This window comes from Rhinopithecus bieti, unplaced genomic scaffold (assembly GCF_001698545.2).
Source record: "Rhinopithecus bieti isolate Rb0 unplaced genomic scaffold, ASM169854v2 scaffold_23276, whole genome shotgun sequence".
Lineage (NCBI taxonomy): Eukaryota > Metazoa > Chordata > Mammalia > Primates > Cercopithecidae > Rhinopithecus > Rhinopithecus bieti.
Genome location: NW_016810868.1, coordinates 651,723 through 663,784, shown reverse-complemented (window position 1 = coordinate 663,784; position 12,062 = coordinate 651,723). Strand labels below are relative to the sequence as shown.

General features: G+C 55.9%; 1 protein-coding gene across 10 annotated transcripts in view; it reads right to left on the bottom strand.

The window, feature by feature from the left end:
- Positions 1 to 12,062, bottom strand: part of PNPLA7 (patatin like domain 7, lysophospholipase) — an 83,170-nt gene that overhangs the window by 52,127 nt on the left and 18,981 nt on the right. For 9 of the 10 annotated variants that reach the window (XM_017893144.1, XM_017893140.1, XM_017893150.1 and 6 more), the window contains 6 exons: positions 10,292 to 10,420; positions 9,312 to 9,392; positions 7,478 to 7,604; positions 4,762 to 4,902; positions 2,243 to 2,343; positions 1,874 to 2,020 (listed from right to left, as the gene is read on the bottom strand). In XM_017893144.1, the coding sequence (XP_017748633.1) occupies positions 1,874 to 2,020; positions 2,243 to 2,343; positions 4,762 to 4,902; positions 7,478 to 7,604; positions 9,312 to 9,392; positions 10,292 to 10,420 (726 nt within the window). The remainder of the gene's footprint in view (positions 1 to 1,873; positions 2,021 to 2,242; positions 2,344 to 4,761; positions 4,903 to 7,477; positions 7,605 to 9,311; positions 9,393 to 10,291; positions 10,421 to 12,062) is intronic. The other variant, XM_017893141.1, reaches the window with a different exon arrangement.

Sequence of the window (12,062 nt, the reverse complement as noted above, 5' to 3'; positions counted from 1 at the left end):
TTTTTTTTTTTTCCCCTTCAGGACAGAGTTTCACTCTTGCTGCCCAGGCTGGAGTGTGGTGGCGTGATCTCAGCTCACTGCAACCTCTGCCTCCCAGGTTCAAGCAGTTCTCCCACCTCAGCCTCCCGAGTAGCTGGGATTACAGGCGCCCACCACCACACCCGGCTAATTTTTGTATTTTTAGTAGAAACAGAGTTTCACCATGTTGGTCAGGCTGGTCTCGAACTCCTGGCCTCAGGTGATCCACCTGCCTTGGCCTCCCAAAGTGCTGGGATTACACGTGTGAGCCACTGTGCCCGGCCAGAAAAGGAGATTTAAGAGATAGATCAGCCAACTGCAGTTTATGGCCCTTACTCAGATCCTGATCTTTACAACAAGAAACCACTGAGAACCACTCCCAACAGTCAGGGGCCCAGGAGCGCGCTGGGTGGGTGAGCAATCAAAGCTTTTTAACGTTTCACTTGCAGAATGACACTGTGGTTATGCCTCAAAATGGAGTCCTTAACCGTTAGCGAGGAATGATGTGAAACTACGTCGGGTTTGAGATTTTTCAGACAGAAAATAATTGGGGGAGGGACTAGGAGTACAGCTGTGAAGTGATTAGCCTGTGGAGAGGCCCTGGGGCAAACCAAGGGTGAGGGAGCGTCTGCGGGTACCACGGCCACAAAGGTGTGAAACATCAGGTGTATAAACCCCTAGTCCACAGTGATAATGAAATAAGACACCCCACCCATCACCTCAGAAGATGATGGAAAACCAAATCATTAATTTAAACCAAATCGTTAATTCAAACCAAATCGTTAAATTTCCCAAACCCTGACGGGGAAGGGAGTGAAGCCAGTTTCCCCCCCAAAAAGAAAAAACATCTCACATCTCCACAAGTGTGTCAAACAGGACGGAGAAAGAGGTGGAGGGGATGAGAAGAATCTGAGCAGCCACGTATCCAGCTCTCAGGCAGACGATGGCCACTGACAGACAGGCCGCACTGCCCCAGGGTGCGTTGTCAGCCTGAGGAGCTGGGAGGCTTGCAGGAGAAGAAAGCGGCCTCTATGATGCAAACAGCCGCACGAAGAAAAGTCAGAGCCTTCGGGAGACGAGGGGAACATGGGAGACGAGGGTAATTATGGAACTGGGTGACTGGTGCCTGGGAGCTCACAACACTATCACGGCTGCCTTTTTACCTATTCAAAGCTTTCCATCAGTCCGGTGCAGCAGCTCACGCCTGTAATCCCAAAGCTCTGGGAGGCTGAGGTGGGCAAATCATTTGAGGTCAACAGTTCGAGACCAGCCTGACCAACATGGTGAAACCCCGCCTCTACTAAAAATACAAAATTTAGCCAGGCGTGGTGGTAGGCGCCTGTAATCCCAGCTCCTTGGGAGGCTGAGGCAGGAGAATCGCTTAAACCCAGGAGGTAGAGGTTGCAGTGAGCCAAGATCGTACCACTGCACTCCAGCTTGGGCGATATGGCAAGACACTGTCTCCAAAAAAAAAAGAAAAAAAGAAAAAACGCTTTCCATCGTATGTAAGAAATTAAATCCTAGATGAACTAATGAAGCTGAGAAAATATCATATTCTAATAATCTGACACTGTTACTGCTGTATTAAATATAAACATAGATGAGAATTCTGAAGGCCAGCTTTGGGACACCGTGATGTCCCAGAAAGCCTCACTTTGAGTTTGAACATAAGGCGATCTCAAGCTGCTGGCTTCCCAAAGGGGGACCCCAAAAGACAACCAAGCCTGCACTCCACCCGAAGCGCCCCCTTTGCAGCCACCGTCCTCCACACCCGGAACCACTGCCCAACAGAGGTGGAGAGGAGCCCACGGGCCCTGGGTGGGACAAGGGCCAGGTGCCCGCCGGGGCCACTCACTTCCAGCTTCATCAGGGTGAGCAGATCCTTCTTGGCAGCTCTGAAGATGGCATCCGACTTCCTGCTGGCCAGGGTCTCATCCGTGTGACTCTCTGAGTGGTGGGAGACCGGGGAGGGCATCTCTGCGACCATCACGTTTTTCTTGGACTCGAGAAGAACAGAGATACCAGCAATTAGAAGGGAGGTGGTTGGGGAACATCGCACAAGGGCGTGGCCGGGTCTGACTCGCACGGTCCAGGAAGGCCGGCTGAGCCTCCTGAAGCTGCAGGTGCCAATGACACCAGAGCCAGCAGTGCCCCCAACGCACCAGCGAGCCACGGAGAGGGCAGGGCCCCAAGAGGAGGGTCAGAAATGACAGCCAGGGCCTACCTTGCTGGCCATGGAGCTCCCGGGGTACTCATCCGAGTGCAGGAAGACCCTGGCACGGTCACATGCCATCCCCAGATCGGAAGTGGCACTGGCTGGACCCCCTACACGCAGAGGGGACACTCAGGACATGGCTCGCTGGGCCACAGGCTCAAACACTCACGGAGTGGGCTGAGCGCACCCTGCAGTCTAACCACTCAAACCCTGGCAGGTCAGACTCAGGTCCCTCGAGGGAGTCGGGCCCTGAGATCCCCCCACCCCCTGCTTTCTTTTGGCATCTGCCTCAGTGGCTCTGTGACCAGCAACTACAGGTTTTCTCAGCAGCTTAAACCCACATGGTGCCTTCAACAGTTCTGGGCACCGATAGAGGTAGCCTGGTCAGTGCCTAAGACACTGAAAGAAACCAGCCCTGGCCCTGAGCTAAATCCATCAAACCTTCCTGTGCACGCCACACCCTGACCGCTCACTGCGGGCATCCCGTGTAGAGCTCCCTTTCTCTCGTTGTCCATCTCAGGGATGCTGCCACCCTCTGTATGTGAGCTCGCCTAACAGGTGCCTGGGCCGTCACGCTGGTGCTTGGGGCTTGGCTCTTTGCAGTCCCAGCCCCATCTCAGTGGGAGGGGGTTGAGGCACCCCTCCAAAGAGCTCCCCTGTTGCTGCTTTTGGGCAGCCTCGGGCTGAGCGGGATGAAGCAGTGTGCACCCTTTCACGGCCCGCCCTCAGCATTACACAGCACTACCCACACAGCGTATCCGACCTCTGGACCAGCTGCAGTGGATTCTGAGGAAGGGTGTGCAGTTTGCACGACGGGGTCACGTATGTCCAGGCACGGATCCAGCCCTGTGTGTGCAGCTGCACATGTGAGTGAATCATCTGCGCTGCGGTTTTCCAACAAAACTGTGGAATTCGCAACACCCATTTCTCAGCAGAATACAGAGGAACCGCGCAGACACTAACCGCATGGCAGATGCCGCTGCCCTGTGGCACTGCAGGAAGGAACCAGGCCCAGGAGCACAGCCACGTGCCCCTCCCTGGGAAGCCGGACACGGAGAGCCAGGAGCGCTGGGCCTTGGAAAGGGGTGCGTGTCTCCGAGGCTTACGCTGAGGGTGCGCTTGTCGGGTTTCAGGGAGCTGCACCCTTCAGCCCGGTGCGCTGTGCTGTGTGTTACTCATGCCCCCATCAAGTCCTGCTGTTTTTTTAAAAAATCTGAACTGTAAACCAATCTATGGCAACAAAGGTCACCAAGGCGGGCAGATCACCTGAGGTCAGGAGTTTGAGACCAGCCTGACCAACATGGAGAAACCCCGTCTCAACTAAAAATACAAAATTAGCCGGGTGCAGTGGCGCACGCCTGTAATCCCAGCAACTTGGGAGGCTGAGGCCGGAGATCGCTTGAACCTGGGAGGTGGAGGTTGCAATGAGCTGAGATCGGGCCATTGCAGACCAGCCTGGGCAACAAGAGCGAAACTCCATCTCAAAAAAAAAAAAAATTAAAAAAAAAAGAAAGAAATAAAATAGTCTTTGGAAAATTTATTTATGACTCAAGAATAAAGAAAGAATAAATAAGACCCAAAACACAAATCACAGGTGCCAAAGCAAAGAGCTGGCTTTCCACAGAGGAACATCAGGGTCCCTGTTGCATCAAGGTCCGTGGTGGCATTTTCCAGCCCACGGAAAAGAGGGAAGAGAACCTCCAACAACCAAAACCAATGAGACAAGAGGGAAGAGAATCCCCAACAAAAACGAAGGAGACAAGGGGAAGACAATCTCCAAAAAGGAAACTAACCAGGGATCTCTACCTACAGCACATAAAGAATCAACACAAATCAACCAAACTCCAGAACTGCAGAAAGTGGGCAGAGAACAGGACCAGAAAGTCTAAGAGGGATGCCCAGATGGAACCGAATACAGCAGGAGCCCATGAGCTTGCTGGTGGCTGGCGACGGCAGACGGCGGAGGGCAGGTCTGCGGCAGGAGCGCGGCTGCACCGCCGGGCAGCGTGGACTTGGGAGGCTGCCCTGAGAAGGCCCCGGCCCCGTGGCTGCGGGCGGGTCCCCCGCGTGTTGGGGTTTTGCTCCACGTCAGTTACAGCAAAGGTCCCTGCGGGGAGGCACAGGTCAGCAGGGCTGGGGAAGGAAGCACAGGCTTGCTAGAGACCCAGCACGCAAGGCAGGAGAGGGACCATGCAGGGAGGGCGGGAAGGGCCGAGCACATGGCTCTGCAGGGCGTCTCGTGGCACCGGCCCAGCCCGGGCAGTGGTGGGGGTGAGAGAGGGCGGGGATGCAGAGGAGCACACCAGGGTGTTCTGGGCAGCAGGACGGCCACCAAGCCTTGACCCTGGAGCCAGAGGGCAGGCACAGGCCCCTCTGGGCATGTGGGGCTCTTGTCCAGCTACGAATCAAACCTAGTGGAGGACACCCGCCTCGGCGGCAATGCTGGGCGTCAGTGCAGCTCAGCCTGGGTCTCAGATGCTGAGGGTCTGTGGGCCACACTGGCCGGGCAACCGTCAGAGGTTCCTTACCTTGTGGGGCTGAAAGGTCAGCGTCACCTGCCCCGGGCTTCTCCAGCTCGTCCAAGATCTCTTTGCGAACAGAAGGCACGGGAACAGACTGGCTTCTCTTCAGCAGAGGCCCAGCAGCTGCTGGGCGGCCGCCCCCGTGATCTGCTGGGGAGGCAGCTGTGAGCAACCTGGGTCTGCACGCACTCCCTGGCGTCCCCTGCAGCCCAATCGGGGTCACGCGGGGAGCACGGTCCCCGCAGCAGCAGCAGCAGTTGGTGTGCCCCACAAGTGCCCTGTGTACCTGCACACGCTCTGGACCAGCCCTCAGGCCACCTGGCCATCTGCATCTGCTGGGCCAGCCGGTGAGTGCAAGCAAGTGCCAGCCTCTGACTAGCCCTGGTCCCTTCCTGCCCCAATCTCCCTCCCCACCTTAATCCCCCTCCCCCAAATCTCCCCTCCCCACCCCAATCCCTCCTCCTCGCCCCTTCCATCCCTACCCCAATCCCCCTGCCCCCTCCAAGGCCTTGCTGCCCTGATTGCCCAGCTGTGGGCCAACTGCCTTGAAGGCAAATTCCATCCAGGTGGGGCTGCCGGCCAGCCGTTCTCAGGGCGTGCCTTGGTGGATGCGGCTGTCTGGGCTCACCTGGGATGGGCCACGCAGGGCTGCATCTGCCCCTCGGGTGAAACAAGGAAGGAGCCTGGCCTTGCCCACCACACAGGCTGCCTGGACACTGTCCTTACCTACAGAGGCCCATGAGCCCTCCCCAGCCCTGGTCTCTGCCAAGACCCCACCCAGGACAGCTGCTGCCCTACCAAGTCACATGGACCTAATCCAGTGAAAGAAATGCCATTCACGCAATGACACATATTCTAAAATGCACTTTCAGGCCAAGTGCGGCGGCTCACACCTGTCATCCAAACAATTTGGGAGGCCAAGGTGGGAGGATCACTTCAGACCAGGAGTTCAAGACCAGCCTGGACCAAGTAGCAAGATGCCATCTTTACAAAAACTTAAAAATGAAACTCAATGAGCTAGGCCTGGTGGCACGTGCCTGTGGACCCAGTTACTCAGTGGGCTGAGGCAGGAGAACCCTTTCAGGCAATGAGGTGGGGGTGGCAGTAAGCCAAGGTCACACCACCATACTCCAGCCTGGGCAACAGAGCAAGACCCTGTCTCTATAATAATAAAAATAATAAAATAATAATCATAATAAATGCATTTCTGAGAAAAAGCAGATCAGCCAGAGCTGTGTTTAAAGGTGGCTGTGACCCTCACGGGCTCCCAAGCACACGAGCGAAGCAGTCACTCCACTGTGTGCATTCCCTCACTCCACTGTGTCCACTCCATTCCCCATTCACTCCACTCTGTCCTTCCCACTCACTCCACTCCATCCACTCCCTCACTCCACTGTGTCCACTCCATTCCCCACTCACTCCACTCTGTCCACTCCATCCTTCTCCCACTGACTCCACTGTGTGCATTCCCTCACTCCACTGTGTCCACTCCATTCCCCCATTCACTCCACTCAGTCCACTCCATCCTTCCCACTCACTCCACTCCGTCCACTCCATCCTTCCCACTCACTCCACTCCGTCCACTCCGTCCTTCCCACTCACTCCACTCCGTCCACTCCGTCCTTCCCCCACTCACTGCACTCCGTCCACTCCGTCCTTCCTTCCCCCACTCACTGCACTCCGTCCACCCCATCCCACTCTATCCCTCCCTATTCACTCCACTCCATCCACTCTGTCCCTCCCTCTTTCCACTGTGTCCACTCTGTCCACTCCATCCTTCCCCCACTCACTCCACTCTGTCCACTCCATCCTCCCCCACTCACTCCACTCTGTCCACTCCGTCCTCCCCACTCACTCCACTCTGTCCACTCCGTCCCCACTCACTCCACTCTGTCCACTCCGTCCCCCACTCCACTCTGTCCACTCCATCCCCCACTCACTCCACTCTCCTCACTCCATTCCCTCCCCACTCTCATGAGCGTTGCTTCATTTAATTTCACATACTTTTGTTAGTCACTTCAACTCTTTTGAGAACATGATAAGCTATAAAAAACCAAGCGCGCACCCTGTCTGTAGGGTGGCTGTTAACAGATCATCCAGGGGTGACTCATGCGGTACCCGCTGCACCTGACCGCTTTCTCCCCATGTGCAGGCTCTCCAGTTAGTGCTCAGAACAGCACGTGAGAGACCAACGCGGGAAGCCCACTCCCCACCAGACACCGGGCTCGGACCAGGCACGCAGGGAGAATTCTGAGAACAACTGAAGAATGGATGGCGAGGGGTCCTGGGCCTGTCTGAGGACATCCGGGCCTCATGTGAGGAGACGGGGACATGTGAGGAGACGGGGACATGTGAGGAGACGGGGACAGTGTGAGGAGACGGGGACATGTGAGGAGACGGGGATACGTGAGGAGACGGGGACCGTGTGAGGAGACGGGGACATATGAGGAGACCTGGGGACCGTGTGAGGAGGCGGGGACAAGGGTGAGAAGATGGGAGATGGGGACACGTGAGGAGACCTGGAGGACGTGTGAGGAGACCCGGGGGGCATGTGGGGTGACCTGTGGGACTTGTGGGGTGACCTGGGGTGTGTGGGGTGACCTGGTGATGTGTGAGGTGGCCTCGGGCACGTGCAAGATGTCCTGGGGTCACCTGAGGCAGTGGGAGCAGGATCCCCTGGACTCTGGGGCTGGACGTTGCCCTCCTTGGTGCAGGACAGTACCTGAGTCACAGGACTCCTGGAGCCGCGGTGGCTTTTTAAGCCGCTCTTCTTCACCACAGAACACCTGTTTCTTGGCCTTCCCGGCAGCCACGCTGGCTACAGACACGAGAGGGATGGCCTGGCTCTCCTGGGACACAAGAAGGAAGTTCAGAACCACCCCAGGAACACCCCACACCCGCTGACAGGTGTCGGCCCCTCAAAGGAGTGACAGGTGTGGGCCTCTCAAGGCAAAGTTTATGCTGCATTTCAGGCGATGGGCAATCCAGTTATTCACAAAAAGGACGGGTCTGTTTAAGGCAACCAAGCCTGCTTTTACCCTAGGCCCTGCCTCAAACACTTCATCAAGTCAACATAATGCCACAAATTGTCAGAACCTTAATACTCTTCATTAAAACAAAAAATAATGTAGAAAACAAAAAGATGGCTCAAGCCTGTAATCCCAGCACTTTGGGAGGCCGAGGAGGGTGGATCACGAGGTCAGGAGATCGAGACCATCCTGGCTAACACGGTGAAACCCCATCTCTACTAAAAAATACAAAAAACTAGCCGGGTGAGGTGGCGGGCGCCTGTAGTCCCAGCTACTCGGGAGGCTGAGGCAGGAGAATGGCATAAACCCGGGAGGCGGAGCTTGCAGTGAGCTGAGATCCGGCCACTGCACTCCAGCCTGGGTGACAGAGCAAGACTCCGTCTCAAAAAAAAAAAAAAAAAAAAAGAAAACAAAAAGATATTCCCTTGATGTCAACAACTGAAGATGACAAGCCCTAAAATGTCATCAGAATTAGAATTTCCAACTGAAATGCGCAGATTAAAAACTAATGCGCGCTGGGCCATTTACTAACCGAGCTCTACCTGCCTATGACTGAAGATAGTCCTCCGCACATTAGGGTACTGTTTCGGGCAGTGGGGATGGAGCAGGGCATGAAACTTGGTCTCACTCAGTTCCCACGAGAGCTCAGCTAGGTGGGGACCGTCCCATATCCCGGCCAAGTGCCTCCCAGGGTCACACTGACAGGAGGAGGGAGAGCCGGGGTTCACAGCCTCGTGCCCTTGACAATATGCTGTGCCCTCCAAACAGGTCACAGCTCAGGGTCAGCTCTGCCCCGCAAGGTTCAGGCAGGAGGAGCAGTCAAGGGCAACACACAGGGAGTGCTGGCCGTAGGGACCCCATGGGATGGGAATGGGGAGGGCAGCCTCCACTGACACGGCCGTAGGGACCCCACGGAACGGGTACGGAGAGGCGCAGCCTCCACTGGACATGGCTGTAGGGACCCCATGGGAGGACGGGCACGGGGAGGGGCAGCCTTCGCTGGACACGGCCGTAGGGACCCCATGGGATGGGCATGGGGAGGGGCAGCCTCTCCTGGACAGGGCCGTTGGCTCGGTATGCAGCCTGCAGGGCCAGAAAGGGAATGAGCATGTGTCTGCTGCCAATGTCCTACAGAACACAGGTGACCAAAGGAAGACTCATCACACTCCTGAACCGGAGCTGCAGAGGCACCAGGCAGCCGCTCACAGCCATGCAGGCCTCCAGAGGGACAACTCCAGCATCGGAGAAGGAATTCCACCTTTCCCAAGTCTCAACGGATCAGAGACTTTGGAACACAAAGCCCCAGGAGAATCAAGCCTCCAAATCAACTGGCAAGTGCTTTAAGGTAGGAAAATACACACAGTCCAAGCATCACCCCCCGAAGTCCTAACGACCAGCAACCAGGATGACCACAGCTGTAGCTGGCACTGCCCCACCAGGCACTGGGCGCCTGCTGTGCCAGCTAACAACTGTCCCGACGCCAGCTGCCCGGAGCAACATGGAGCTTGTGAGCTGGTTTCCACTTACAGGGTTGAAGAGCTCTGTGGTCAGGCCGAGGTAGTTGTGCAGAGCCAGGAAGGTCACTCTCTGCAGCCGCAGCATGATGATCTGCAACAAGACGCCAGCTGCGCGGTGATCCCCGGCCCGGGCGCGGGGCGGCCCCGCAGCACCACACAGAGCACTGAGAATGGTGCCCCAAACCCAGCAGACCGCACAGACCAAACCCTCTCAGGGTGAAAAACCCCACAGTCTTGACACCTCACTGCGGTCACGTAAGGCGTTCACATCATGGGGAATGGGGTGAGGGGCGTAGGGAGACTGCATTGTTTTTGCAAGTTTTCTATAAAACTAAAAGTTACTCTAAAGTGAGAAGTTTAATAAAATGTAAAATCTCTTTAGGGGTAGTGAAGGATCTTAAGACCTCTTTGAGGTTGTGAATATTCATTTTTATTGTAAGATATACATGACTTTTTTTTTTTTTCTAGATGGAGTCTCGCTCTGTTGCCCAGGCTGGAGTGCAGTGGAGCCATCTCTCTGGGCTCACTGCAACCTCCACCTCCCAGGTTCATGCCATTCTTCTGCCTCAGCCTCCCCAGTAGCTGGGACTACAGGCGCCCACCACCATGCCCGGCTAATCTTTTGTGTTTTTAGTAGAGACGGGGTTTCACGGTGTTAGCCAGGATGGTCTTGATCTCCTGACCTCATGATCTGCCCACCTCAGCCTCCCAAAGTGCTGGGATTACAGGCATGAGCCACCGTGCCTGGCCTACAAATTTTTAAAATATAACCTTAGTTCTTCCCAAACCCACTCAGAATCCCACATCACCAGCGGTAAGTCCCGCCAATGAAGTCAATTTCCCTATTCCTGTGAAATCACCTTCATGGTTGTAAAGCTCAGAACTGAGAAAGTAAATAGGCAATAAACCCACTCAAATCCCAAACCAGTGCCCAGGCCCCCCCAGGATGGCCCACCGCAGCCAGAAGAGTTGTCTGAAAAAGTGACTCACCTGCACCACCCTCACCAGAGTTTCTGGATATTTCTCAAAAACTCCGTGAAAAGCCGCAGCTGGAAGCCGGAGGATGGTGGACGGGATAGCCGCGCGGGTGGAGACCGTCTTGTAAGGTGCAGTGTGGCCCTGTAACAATAGCTTCATCAGTCCCCGCTCAGCGGGCCCGGCCGAGCCCCCCACGGACTGCAAAGGCTGCTGGAAGCCCTGGAGGAGGCCCTGCCTGCTGCCCAGTTACACAGCTCCATTCTCCTTCCCAGGCTGGGCTGTGCAAAGTGCTGCTTTTGGCACCAGCTGCACAAACCCAGCAGTGACCCCTGGCCCGGGCGCAGGGCGGCCCCGCAGCACCACACAGAGCACTGAGAACCGTGTCCCAAACCCAGCGGTGACCACCGGCCAGGGGCACAGGGCCATTTTTGACTGTCCAAGAGATGTACGGCGAAGGACTGGCTGACAACGGAATGTGGGTAAGGGGCAGGCCCACAGGCAGCTACCCCACCAGACCTGGGCACTCACTATGGGGAGCTCCAACCACTCCCACCTGCCACTGAGGGTCCAGTATAACTACTCTTACTCTATATATTTTCTTTATTACACTGGAAAAGCTTGTGCCCTCGGTCTGTTGCCTCGGCACCTGGGTGGCTTGCCAACGCACGGAGGATGGCGCAGCTCAGGGACACGGGAGCTTCATGGTTGGACCTCACTCTGTGGGTCTCTTCTTTTGACTGTTTTGACTGATCCAGATTTTCATCCTTTTTTTTTTTTTTTTTTTTTTTTGAGACAGAGTCTCGCTCTGCCGCCCAGGCTGGAGTGCAGTGGCCGGATCTCAGCTCACTGCAAGCTCCGCCTCCCGGGTTGACGCCATTCTCCTGCCTCAGCCTCCCGAGTAGCTGGGACTACAGGCGCCCACCACCTCGCCCGGCTAGTTTTTTGTAGTTTTTAGTAGAGACGGTGTTTCACCGTGTTAGCCAGGATGGTCTCGATCTCCTGACCTCGTGATCCGCCCGTCTCGGCCTCCCAAAGTGCTGGGATTACAGGCTTGAGCCACCGCGCCCGGCCCATCCTTTTTTTTTTTTAAACCGAGTCTCGCTCTGGAGTGCAGTGGCACGATCTTGGCTCACTGCAAGCTCCACCTCCCGGGTTCACGCCATTCTCCTGCCTCAGCCTCCCGAGTAGCTGGGACTACAGGCACCCGCCACCATACCCGGCTAATTTTTTTGTATTTTTAGTAGAGACGGGGTTTCACCGTGTTAGCCAGGATGGTCTCGATCTCCTGACCTCATGATCTGCCTGCCTCAGCCTCCCAAAGTACTGGGATTACAAGCGTGAGCCACTGCGCCCAGCCAATTTTCATCCTTTGTAGTACAAATGTGAGTTGTTCTAGAATATTGAATCTGAGGGGGTCACAGGAATCCCTGAACTTGTAACCAGTTCGTCAGAAGTGTGGGTGGCCTGGGAACTCCCAAGTTCCCAGTTTTGGATGCTATTATAAATCTGTGGCCGGGCGCGGTTGCTCAAGCCTGTAATCCCAGCACTTTGGGAGGCCGAGATGGGTGGATCACGAGGTCAGGAGATTGAGACCATCCTGGCTAACACGGTGAAACCCCGTCTCTACTAAAAAATACAAAAAACTAGCTGGGCGAGGTGATGGGCACCTGTAGTCCCAGCTACTCGGGAGGGAGGCTGAGGCAGGAGAATGGTGTAAACCTGGGAGGCGGAGCTTGCAGTGAGCTGAGATCCGGCCACTGCACTCCAGCCTGGGCGACAGAGC